At 34.3% G+C, this 13,724-nt stretch overlaps 1 protein-coding gene across 1 annotated transcript; it reads right to left on the bottom strand.

Annotated features, from left to right (window-relative positions):
- Positions 1 to 433: 433 nt before the first annotated feature.
- On the bottom strand, positions 434 to 3,557 carry LOC117685225 (uncharacterized). Its single transcript, XM_034459536.2, has 8 exons — positions 3,501 to 3,557; positions 3,301 to 3,358; positions 3,008 to 3,046; positions 2,345 to 2,433; positions 1,974 to 2,166; positions 1,227 to 1,760; positions 938 to 1,044; positions 434 to 843 (listed from the first exon to the last, which is right to left on the bottom strand). The coding sequence occupies exons 1-8, from the start codon at positions 3,555 to 3,557 to the stop codon at positions 460 to 462; spliced, it is 1,461 nt and encodes a 486-aa protein (XP_034315427.2). The 3' UTR covers positions 434 to 459.
- Positions 3,558 to 13,724: the final 10,167 nt, after the last annotated feature.

The following is a 13,724-nucleotide window of genomic DNA, read 5'->3' as shown; positions in this document are numbered from 1 at the left end:
TGTCAAAGAGTTTCATATTTTTGATGGTGTTATTCCACTTAGCATGGTTGAGACAATAAATCAGATTTGGACTGTTGCAAACTTGCTGACACTCTTCAGAGGGCCTTTGGTTAAAAAGTGGGCATAAATTCTTAAATTGTCTACAGAGATTTATCAAATTTTTGATAGATACATCACAATTCTGAATGAAATATGCATTAAAATGTACTCTGGCTATGGAAATCCAGTATTTTCTTTGAAATGTGTGTGGTTACCCTTTTTCATTAACAAAGAAAAGATTTATTAAGCATTGAATTGCAAAATCAATCCACCATTAATAAGTTTCTTTTATGAATAAGTAGTAATTTTTTCAGAGTTTTTGAAAATACATAGTTAATAACAATTATTAAAACACTGACTGTACCAAAAATGTACTTATTGATGGTGAAAAGAATTGAAATTTATTTCATGTTCATGCATTCAAATTAAAAAATGATTAAAAAAGAACAGATCCATTTTTTCCTTCATTTCCTGCCAGATGTCAGCATCAAAACGGAGCAGTTTCAAATGTGACTCCTCAGGTGTCCACACAAAGAAGTGACACCACTTCAGCCCAGTTACTCCTAACTGTGTCATAATCTGGTGGAAGTATTTGTGTGTTTCTTTCAGATGGTAACCATTTTCATCCTTAGACAGGTAAACACAATCAGCTAATGAATTGACTGGACACTTGATTTCAAGCAAACCATGAGGAGGATCCAGGGAAGGGCAGAACACTTTCCTGTCTGGGGTGGCCGCTAACCAAGGTGACCATGGGCTAATCACAACACCACATGGATATATGTTTACCTCCTCATCCATTCCCTTTAATGAAAACAAATTATGATTATGAAAGGTTAACACAAAATTGGTAAAGAAAAATATTTTATGAATTTAGTGTTGTTGGTACATTATTTACCTGAACATAAGCTAGAGCAGCAGTAGCTTCGCATGCTAACCCATGTTTCATGGCAGATGTCAGTACCTTGCGGCTTGTCTTTAGTCTAGCAACAAGTGGTTCAGGATCTATGAAAAGTAATTGCAGTGTACAGTTCAGCATTATTATACCGCATACATAGATAATATTAGCATTTTGATGGAAAAGATACAGAGATGTTATTTTTTTCTTCATACATATTTAACCATTGCACAATAAATTGCCAATTATTTTTAAAGTTCGTTTTATTGTATCATGCTAATATATTTACCTTTTCTTCTGCGGACGATGTCACCTGCTACCGAAGCAGTTATACGATCCTGACGAATCTTGTGCCACTTTGGGTCCTCTGATTGTAGTCGGGTGGCTTCTTCTATCTCGCTGGCCTGGACCTCAGAGATTGAGAGCGACTGCAGTTTCAATGTTCGACTGTGGACTAACACTACAGAAACACTATTACGCATGACATTCCTCACCGGTAAAGGTGGAAAGTCTTCAGCATCCATGATGTTCAGCATGTAGTCACTGTGAAGTTTCTGTTGTGTTGCTAAAGAAGATCCCTTTGGGAAATTTCCAAACTTTGTGTCGACATCTTTCTGTTGGTGTTCTGGATCTACCACTGACAAAAAAAGGCAAGATTTATCAATGTTTGAAAGGGTAGAACACAGTTCCTCCAGTGGTAGGCACTCGGTGTTGACGGGATTATACAATGTAGACTTTATTCCCTTGGTTGGTTTCCTGGTGTTGCTGGGAGAATATCCCATTACTGTGACATCAGTGGAGGCACTTCCGCCGATCTTCTCCCCTAAAATTGTGAATAAATAGTATATACATGTACATTATCAAATCTTACACAAATTGATTTAAAATATTTATATCCATATTAAGATAGTGCATGTTACATGTAGGTATATACTTGTATATATAATTTTATTTATATATCATTTTTTAATTATTTCAACAATTGTTTTTGAAAGGGGGAGGGGTGCAGATCTAGGTAATAATAAATTGTATATACCTCTCGGAATATGCCAAGTTTGAGGCAAGGATGTCTTGGCAATATCTGTAGGAACCGCCTTAAGGGTGGACGCTTTCATGTGGGCTGAAGAATAAAGAAGGCCCACAATGTGTCCACATGATCCCGAGGTACCAATGGCACAGGAGCATTTGCTGTCTTCCCTTCCAAATACTGGCCCCTTCTTTATTACTACCTGTGAATCATATCATATATATTATTGTCAAAGTTTGAAAAAATAATTGTATTTTTGCTAGTTAGAAATGACAGAAACTTATAAAGCAGTTTTTTTCCCACTGTTACTGTTTAAAATATACAGATATGCTTACTTAAATTTGAAACTGTATATATTTAATGATGTTAATTATAAAAACCTCCACATCATGAGGGGTCTCATTCTTTTTTTGAGATCTGAAAAACTTCGCTCTTACAAGACACCCATCAGTACCATCCAAAGCGTACACTAAACATTCAAAGTCATAAAGTCTTTTCGAAAATTTTGGTTAGAAATGGTTTATTTAGGCTGTCTTTAAATTGACCTGTGGTTTTCATTAAAAAAATTGTAAATTACTTGGCTTATATGTAGTAGTACTTGAGAAATAATAAGCACTGATAGTATTGCATAAGCAACCAATTTTTTTCAGACTAGGAGCGTAAGGAAAAGACAGCATCTCCAGATTATTTAAGAAATATTGTTAGAGGTGCCAAGTGATTTCAGGTAGGGTAAAAACAAACAAAAAACAAGGAGAAAAAATAAACGAAAAAAACCACTGAGTTTTAGCAGTAAGGGACTCAGGCATATGACAACTCTTATGCAGGAAACATCAAGAGGTTCAAGAAAACCTGCTTCCTCCTCTGCTGCTAAATATTATGTAAAAGGGAATGCCACTGCACTGCAGGAGCTGAAAGGGTCGGTGTTTCAGTTTCATAGTTTGATCATTTTTTAGAGTTGAACTACTTTCATTATAGGAGGGGGAGAGGGATGAAATAAAGCTTCTATTGGATGTTATATTATACTAGCATTTGTATTAACTTACCATCATCTGTTGCTTTTCCGTCATCTTTTACCAGAATATCTAAAATAAGAAAACCTTAAAAACAACAAGTGTATATAGACAACCATTCTGAGATCTTACACAAGCAGTACAAGTACACTACTGGTACCCCCAATTTTGAAACAATTGTCATTTTGTGTGCAGAACAGGTCGAGAACATTCTGAGAAGACTGTATTTGGATAAAGTCAAAACTAGGCAAATTCATTTGCAAGTGTTGAAGGGTGAGAAAAAAATAATAACCCTCTAGAAGTAAATTCTTGAGAAAATAACCAACCTTCGAACTGAATTTCTGACAAGTCTTGACCAGCAAATTGTCCAGCTATATTAATCTCCTGTAAAAGTAGAAGTTTTGCTATTTATACCCTTTCAATGAGACCAGAAGTGGCTCTATAATGAGTCTCGTGCACTTTGCTTGTGTGTCCTAAATGATTACACAATCATTTCAGCTGATGCTCCTTCAAACCAATAACCTACCAAAAAAAATGGTGCGTCAAAAGAACAGTTGCGAATCATTTGTTTTGTGCTTCCCATGTTAATATTTAAATAGAAAAGATCTAAAGTGTTTGCATTACATCAAAAATCTGCCGAGATATATAGACGAAAATGTGTACAATACAATACAATGTGCATCTCATTATAACTGGATCCTAAAGCAAAATTTTTGGACAGAAAAAAAATATTAATTTATTGAAACTTAGAGTAAATCAAATTTTAAAAAACAACAATTGTGTAACACTTTAGTAATTAATGAAAAACTTTGTTCTTATAGGCAGATGATTTAAAATACTTTTTGTTTGTTAAAAATGATTACAATACAAAGAAACAAAATTATATTTATCTCACTTAAACATTTAATTTTTTTTATACTCTAAATGTATTATATTTAGCGTGTACGATATTTGGAGGAATATGATTTTTCAACAAGTTAGCGTGGATTTGATTTAGCACAGGTCTGAATGTACCTGTTTATCTACTTATATATTTTATATCTGGCGATGTATTTGATTTAGTGGACGCCGTTTTTCGCCCAAAAAAAGCTAGAATAGAATACACAGTCAAATGTAATACGTTTACAGTATTAAACCAACATTTTCATAAATGATTTTGTGCAACCACAGGCTATCTCTGAACAAAGCTGCGTTGCATAGACAAACAAGAGACCAGTTGGCCTTAACGCTCACCTGAGTAGCATATAACCCATGTACAAACTTGTCGAGGAGTCTCATATATGCATTTAATTAATAAGGTTTCATTCTGGAGTAGAAAAATTATAACTTGGTAATGACGACCACCTCCTTGCCTCAGCTCTTTCAAAAAGAACTATGAAACCTATCATTTTGGCGAAAACTTAAAGATCTGGTCTACAAAATCATGAATTCAGTTTTCCTTTCAGGTGAGTGGGAGTAAAGAAGATAATTTTAAACATTATATGCATTGACACCTATACATCTATTTTAGCCCTGCCCTAGAGTCAAAACCCATATTCCAGGGGACATGAAAATTACAATTTCAGAAGAGGACTTCCTGGTAAACATAATTATAAGTCTGTTTTTCATACAGATGCGGGAGAAAAGAGAAGAAAATTTTTGAACATGATATGCATTAACACTATATTGCCATGTTGCCCCCCTCCCACTTCATGTCCTGAACCCCTGACCTAGGGGCCATGAATTTCACAATTTAGGTAGAGGAGTGAGTTGACATCATAACCATGTGTTCAGTTTGTTTTTGCCCACATGTGTGGGAGTAGAGAAGAATATTTTTTTAAGATTTAAAACATTTTTACAATATGGCCATATTGGCCAAACCCTAGAGCCTGAACTCCTGACCCAGAGGTCATGAATTTCACAATTTTGGTAGAGTGCCTTATGGACATCATAACCAGGCATTTAGTTTTTAACCCTTTGTGTGCGGCGACCCAACATATTGGGTTTGGAATAGTCGACGTTCTCGTGTGGTAACCCAACATGTTGGGTTTGATAAAAAAATAATCAGAACTTCGTCTCTGTAACCTCAAATAAAAAAAAACAACGATTGAGTGTTTTGCTTGTGAATGAATAAAATTAGAGATAATAAATGATTTTTGTTTAAATATGAAGATATAAGCCTAATTTTTTAAAGGATATACGTTAAAAGTTGGGAATAGGAAAATTCCGCGCCATTGTTAATCTTGAAAACAATCGGTCAATCTTAACTTGTATCAAAGAAAACAAATTCAATAACATATATAATTAAGAGAAAATATTTTTTTGATAAAAATGTATAAGATTAATTTAGTTAATGTACAATAAAAACTAGAGGTACTGTGAGATATCCCCCGCTAAAATAAAAATCATAATGCGTGTATTTTTCCACATATAGACAATATTGGATGAATCTATCACCGTCCATTTTCTATAAATAACAACTGCTCTATTATTTTTAAAACTGTTGGTCATACAATGTAAGCAATATTTGTGTGAAGTAAGAACATTCAATGCTTCTCCATAAGAAAGATAATGACCGGACACAAATTTTGCACTATTTCTGCCAGTGACTTTGACCTTTCCCCAAATGACCTTTGGTCAAGGTCATGACACACCCTTTCGTCATAAGCAATATTTGTGTGAAGTGAGAACATTCAATGCTTCTCCATAAGAAAGATAATGACCGGACACAAATTTTGCACTATTTCTGCCAGTGACTTTGACCTTTCCCCAGAAAACCTTTGGTCAAGGTCATGACACACCCTTTCGTCATAAGCAATATTTGTGTGAAGTGAGAACATTTAATGCTTCTCCATAAGAAAGAAAATGACCGGACACAAATTTTGCACTATTTTTCCCAACAACCTTGACCTTGCCCAAATGACCTTTGATCAAGGTCATGACACACCCTTAGGTCATAAGCAATTTTTGTGTAAATTAAGAACTTCCAATGTTTCTCCATAAGAAAGATATGGACCGGACACACATTTTTGCACTTTTTCTGCCAGTGACCTTGACCTTGCCCGAATGACCTTGGGTCAAGGTCATGACCCACCCATAGATCATAAGCAATCTTTGTATGAAGTAAGAACTTCCAAGAACAATCCATAAGAAAGATATGAACTGGACACGAACTTTTGTATTTTTTCTGCCAGTGACCTTCACCTTGCTTAAATGACCTTGGGTCAAGGTAATGACACACCCTTAGGTCATAAGCAATCTTTGTGTGAAGTAAGAACTTCCAATACCTCTCCATAAGAAAGATATGGACCGGACACCAATTTTGTATTTTTTTTGGCCAGTGACCTTGCCCAAATGACCTTGGGTCAAGGTCATGACACACCCTTAGGTCATAAGCTATCTTTGGGTGAAGTGAAAACTTCCAATGTTTCTCCATAAGAAAGATATGGACCGGACACGATTGCACAGACAGATGGACAGACAGACGGACAAGGTGATTCCTATATACCCCCCCCCCAAACTTCGTTTGCGGGGGGGGGGGGGGGGGGGGGTGGGGGTTTAAAAGAAGAAAAGCAAAAACATGGACCTTACTTACATTGAACTTAACCTTGCGTATTTCTTCCGGTGAAAACGAAAGCTGCCGGTTTCTCTATCGATTATCAGTGTTCATTCGCAATATCCTCGCTAAAAAAGATAACTTCAAAGTGATTTATTGTTTTGGAATACTGTGTGTACATGTGATTGTTTCATTTTACTGTAAGTAGGACATGTGCCTTCAGGATAATCATAAACATTATCGCGCGAGACATCAGGGAGAAAACTCAATTTATTTACATGTTACCAATGTTTTAAAATAAAGGTTTAATTAGAACTCTCAGATCTTTTTCATTATTTTTTGTACTATTTTAATTGAAAAGCTGTTATTTATGACAATATTTGTTAAATTTAGTATGAACACAGCAAAAATGTTGAAAGTGTTGCTACTATAATGTTGCTATGCATACGTAAATACTTATCTTCTGAACGTGCTGAGCAGAAGATAATTTAATTAACTGAATTAACTAGAAATTTCGATTTTTAACTAGAAAATTCAAAGACTTTTTGAATGAGTTTGCAGCAGATGAGGACAGTGATTTTGAATTTGAGGGTTTTGATGTAGATGACATTACAGTGAGTAGGCCAATAGAAAACTTTATAGATGCAGACAATTGGGTGGCAGGAGACAGGGAACCCCCATCCCTTGACTATACAAAAACTCCTGGATTGAAACAAACAATTCACAACAAAGGGTCACCTCAACAATATTTTGAACTATTTTTAATGACGATGATTTTGAATTTCTTGCACAACAGACCAATCTTATGCACAACAGTTCTTGAGATCTGCTCAATTGTAACCATGCAGTATGTTTCATGAATGGCATGAAACAAATCCCTCAGAAATGAAGCAATTTATGTCATTCCTCATGCTGATGGGACTTGTCCATCAGCTAGACATCAAGGAGTACTGGACAACCGATCCGCTCACTACAATATCATTTTTTCCAAGCGTCATGCCAAGGGACAGGTTTTTGTCATTGATGACTTTCTTGCATCTAAATGACAATTCAGAATTTGTGCCCCGTGGAAATAAGGGCTATGATCCTCTCTTTAAACTTGGTCCCTTGTAACAAAAGGTTTTGGACAGGTAAAAGAATGTTTTGCATGTAAAAAGTCTGATGATACAAAACATTATTTATTATACCAACCAGAAATGAAATTTGGGATTTTTAAGAATGACCTTGTCTATCTGTCTCTATATTTGTCCAGACCAGTTCTTTATTTTGTCCAAAATTTCTGTTACCACTATTATTTGTATAATAAATAGATAATCATAAACATTTATATATTTTTGCCGTACTGGTAGATAAAAATGGTTAAATCAAAGCAATACGGTTGCTGAAATACTGAATGCAGGGTTATTTTTCCCCCTTGTAATTTTTTGCCCTACTACACTTGGAAACAGTTTCCCTCGTATTGAGTTCGTCCATACACAGTTGTGTTTAAAGAGAGATATTCTGATATTATGAGACATCAGAATTCATCCAGTTTTAAATTTGCTGACAACAAAGGTGAAAAGGGCAAAAAAAAAAGGGCGAAATATTTCCCTGTATACATTAGATGCTGATATCATATATATATTTTTCCTCACTTGATTCTTCCAAGGATTAACACAGTGTATCAGCCCCATTAAAATTTATGGTTCCTTGGAGAGGAAATCTACACTTCCGGGTGTACAGTCCAGATAAGCCAGACAAGTATGGGCTTACAGCTTACATACTTTGTGATGCTGAAAATGGGTATTGTTTGAAATTTAAGTTGTACACATGGAAAACTTCAGTACCCCCAGTGACAAAGGTGCGACTTACGACTTAGTTATGTCACTTTAACGGAACCATTATGCTTGTGGACACATTCTGTACTGCGACAACTATTATTCGAGTCCACAGCTATTCATGGATCTATGGTGTCTTGGAGTTGGTGCCACTGGCACAGTTCGTCCTAATCGTCGTGGGATACCTCAAGAGATTAAAAAGGTCCCCAAGCTATGTTCAACTAGTCATTGTAGCATTCTACTTTCATATATTGTATAGACTCATTTCCTCTTAAACATTTTTTTTAGGCTCTATTGATCTGATATGGTTAAAAAATAAACCGAAAATATAGTTTAAGGATCCTCGACACACTGTGACTTCTACTTTTTATAACAGTAATTGTCTCAACATGGCCATTTACACCCATTGAGAAACATTTATATCACTAAAATTTGGTGTCTCTATTGCGGGTTTAGCTTTTGTCCACCAACCCGCAGGTCCTGAGATTGAATACTGAAGGGACTTTTATTTTCAGGAAGAGTGGTAAAATTTTAAATTGAAAGATATTTTGGTCTTTTGAAATTAAAGACATGCTAAAAATCCATATCTTTAAGGTGCCTCACTACACCCTGAAATAGTTTCTCAAATTAGCAGGAAGTTACTTGATTATGATAGAAAGCATGATGGATAAGAAGTATATATCAAATAGGTGAAATGTGTGCAATGTTAGATATTAAAAAAAAATGGTATTTTCAAAAATTTCATTTATGAAACATAAACAAAAGCCCAAGGTGGATTTGAACTCATGACCTGCGGTTCACAAGTCTGATACTTTACAACTGAGCTATGCCGATATACATCTGGATCGATTGATACAAACAGTTTAACAAAACATTTAAATCGCCATCTTGTGATGTATGTAGTGTCTTAAAAAGTAGAAGTCTTGGTGTAGTGGAGTACCTTAAATAATTTAGAAGAATGAGTTTGCATTCAGAACTTCTCCCAGGTGTTGGGAGGACCCTTTATTTATTGATACGCAGTTTTAAAATACATGAATTGTAATCACTTTCCAGTCATGCATAGGAAAAGTAGAATGTATCAAGGACTCTTGAATTGATCTTCAATTTACAATTGAAATTTATGACCTTAAAAAAAAATATATCTGTTTATTCTTTTAAATATATATAATTCATCACTTAAAATTATGATGTACAATATGCAGCTTATGATACCTAATATCAAAACCTCCTCGGCTCAGTTTCAAGACTCCATAAACATTAACATAGTTACAGTTAAACTTATCTCAAGCACTGATATCTCGAATACAATGGATTTGTCGAAGTGATTTGTAAGTCCCAACTACTTATTTTTTTAAGTATTCTACTCTCAATATCTTGAAGTACTTTCAAATTGATATCTCGAAATTTTGAAACAGTCCTATCTAGTTAGAGATAACGAAGTTTGACTGTATTATATCAATCATAATGATTTACTATTCTGAATACTGACCTCACCTCTATCTACAATAATTCATAAAGTGCAGGATTCGGTTGCACGAACGTCAGTTAAATTTAACTAGCCGTTAACGTGACGTTAAAATTAACGGCGAGTTAAACGGGTTGCTAAAAAGTGAACAAGCTGTTAAAGGTTAGTTATGTATCTAATTTAACTTACAGATTTAACGCAGGTCACATAGGTACTTTAAATATTTAACTGAGCATTAAAATCAAAATGGCGAACTTGTTGTTGTTTGGTAATTTGTTTGCTGGAAGAAAAGAGTGTATACAGGCAGAGAATAGAGATGAACGATTTAAGTGACGATCAACTCCGATCCAGGTTTCGTTTCAAACGAGAATCAATTATATTTATCGCAAACCGCTGCGTGATGACCTACAAAGAGCTACTAAAAGAAGCCAGTCAATTGCCGTTGAAACGCAGGTATGTCATACGGGTATATCTATTTCTTTCTCATAACATGTTACATGTTTACGAAATACCCTCTCCCCTCTCTCTCTTTCTCTCATTGAATTAAAAAAGTACAAACTGTATGTCTTAAAAATTGTTTTAGAGAGCTACAAGTAATGCAATATGTGTATAGTACATTTCTTCTAAACATATATATATATATATATATATATATATATATATATATATATATATATATATATATATATATATATATATATATATATATAGGATGTATTTGCATGTATGTATGCTATTTTGTTTTACTTTTTTCTGCCCTTTATTTTTTTCACGGGATCCTGATATTATACGTTTTCTCAAAATTTCAAAACCATGTAAATATAAGGTAGAAATTTATACCATTTACCTGATAGATAGAGGGTGTTCATTTTTACTACTAGAAAAATACATATAACGCCTGTGCATTTTTACTATAAATTTTTTGTAATATTCTGAAATCTCCTGGAAAAAAAGTTGTATAAAATATTGATATAAAAACGTGATAAGTAATGTTTATGTACATGTGTTATGCCGATCATTAAAAATCAAAATAATGAAGTATGAACGGGAATTGATATTAACGATTAGTAATCATGTTAAACTCCTCCACGATATGTAAGTTCGCATGGCAAACTGTTCGAGTAGTTTCTTAGATGTACTTGAATAAGTACGCTAATTTTTTTCTTATATGAAAATTGGGCTTTTCGAACTACAGACGGAAAACCTCATATGAATCATGTTGTGTTCTATATATTTTTAATAACTGATTTCTTATGATTGTTTATCAACCATAGTATTGCATTCTACTAGCTTTAGTTGAGTACGAAACGAAAAAAATAAATAAAATCTACACACAATGAAATGTAACGGTGGCTGGGCGGTCAACAAATTAAGAACTATCAAAATTTACCTAAATTTACAGATTTTGACTATTGTTGTGTAAAGAAATTATCCGTATAATTCACATTTTAAAGTGGTGTATTTCCCTATATTTTTTATAGAGTTCTTCTTTAACTGGCCACGACCATCGAGTCCTCTTAAATCACAGACACTTAGGGCATGCCTCCCCCCCCCCCCCCCCCCTTTCAATTGATTTTAAATTTTAAAAAAAATGAGCTGTAACACACTTTTTTCTTGTTTAATTTTCCCCAATATGCGTAATATATCACGGATTATGCAGTCCATTCGTCTCTAAAAATTATTTTTAAAAATCGTATTTCTCGACTGACAATAATAAAAAGATCTGCGGTAAAATTTCAGATATATAATTGGTAGTGTCTTTCCACAAATTTATTTAAAAATTAAATTTGTTGTTATGACTAGTCTAACAATGTAATGTGCGGAAACTTAACACATCGATCTTAAATTTTGGAGTTTGTAAAGTTTTTTCTACAAAAGCATATTTTTATTCTGTGTGAAGAAATATTACCATGATCATCTTACAGGTGATGCTTGCACTTCGTTTCTTTCTTTGCTTCTGGGAGTTTTATGGAAGTGATAGGGGACACCATGGGCTATGATAAAAGTACGGTGAGCCGAGCCGTGAAAAACGTAACAAATGCACTGCTTACCAAGAAAGACCAATTTTTTAAAATGGCCTACGCAAGAGGAAATTAAAAAATCAAAGGAGAACTTCTATTTGCGTGGTGGGTTCCCGGGTGTCTTTGGGTGTATCGATGGTACACATGTGAGAATACAAGCACCATCAGACAACAAACCAACTTACGTGTACAGGAAAGGATGGCACTCCATAAATGTGCAAGCAATCTGCTCTCATGACGGTGTGTTAATTTGAGTGTACACTGCATGTAATTTATATTCATTTTGTCATAAATAAATTCTTATTTAACGAAAATTTAAGACAACAAGATGTGTGTAGAATAGTAATTCACTTTAAAATTTAATATTTTGATTATAGTCTAGTATATATTTCCAATAATTACTGAAGCTTAATTCTGAACTGTTTTTAAGGAAACAATATTATATGGAAAAAGTCAGTATATTATGATATGACTTTGTAAGATATTAGATTGTGTTTTTTCTCCTTTAGGGAAATTCAATAATGTTGATGCCCACTGGCCTGGTAGTACGCATGACAGCCACATTTTTCGGGCGTCAGAAGTCAGCGCATACCTCGAAAATCATAATCGAGGTGTAGACGATGGGTATTTGCTAGGTGACAGCGGGTATGCTTGTTCAAGATTTCTGCTAACACCGTATCTTCATCCATCGAACGCCTCTCAGGAGGGCTATAACTCGGCCCATTGTCGCACGCGCAACACGATCAAGAGGGTGTTTGGTTGGTGGAAACGAAGATTTCATGTGTTGCATAATGAGATAAGAATGAAGCCCGCGAAAGTCTGTAGAATCATTGGCGCTTGTGCAATTCTACACAACATTGCACTGAGTTTAAAGGAAGAGATGGAGGATGGTAATCCTCAACAGGATAATGCCGCTGGGCAATAAAATTATCAAGGACCGGAGGATGACAGGGCAGTCAGGAACGTCATAACAAGAACATATTTCTAACGTAACAAATAAAAATAAAAACCTACAAACAATTACATTTTAACACATTACCTGTGTACTTTTTTTAATTCATATTTTTTTTACTCATCAGATAAAGCTTGCAATGCAAGCAAGGCATTTTTATTTTGCGCAAGATTTTGTTTTAAGAGCTCAATTTCATTGGTATACCTGGCATTCCGCAGCCTTAAGTTTTTAGTTTTAAGTTCTGACCGCTCAATGTCCTTCTGAATCTTCACATTCTTGAGTTCGATGTGTGTCTTTTGACAACATAAAACCTTAAATAAATGAAATCATTATTAAACCTGCTTAGAACATGCCGGTATTTATCTGTGTAGGAAACTATTTTGATATTCTTTGAATCCACCAATAAAATTGTTGATTCCTTTAATATTTTATGCAAGAATTTGATTTATTTTGTTACCTCATACTGCATTCTTTGCAATTCATCAATTGAAATTTTCTTTCGTTTCTTGGGTCGAGAATCCGATACTGAGGGTTCATTTAAAGTGCAGGCCTTGGTCCCCAACTCTGATTCCTTTTCCGCATTGTGCATAGAAGGAAGTATTACAATTTGATTGGTATTGCTATTAAATACAAAAAGGAAACAGATGGAGCAAACACTAAAAATGTTTCAATTTTTTTTAAACGTACGATATCATAAGAAAATATCATAATATATATCAAAACATTAAAAAATCATTTTTTTCCATCAACTATAATCATTTGTATGTATTTTATATAAGGGGTTTAATTTTGTCAAATCTGCACAATTCATCTTTTACAATCAATTAATGAAGAACGTTTTGATTCTTTGTGCCAAGCAATATATTTTTTCAACAAAAAATTCCAATAATGTGAAATGAAAAATAGTAAATAAAAAAATCGTGAAACACACTCGAAATTTTCGACTTCAGGAACGGCTTC

Source organism: Magallana gigas, chromosome 1 (genome assembly GCF_963853765.1).
Source record: "Magallana gigas chromosome 1, xbMagGiga1.1, whole genome shotgun sequence".
Classification (NCBI taxonomy): Eukaryota; Metazoa; Mollusca; class Bivalvia; order Ostreida; family Ostreidae; genus Magallana; species Magallana gigas.
The sequence above is the reverse complement of the archived record's forward strand: the minus strand, read 5'-3'. Positions and strand labels throughout refer to the sequence as shown.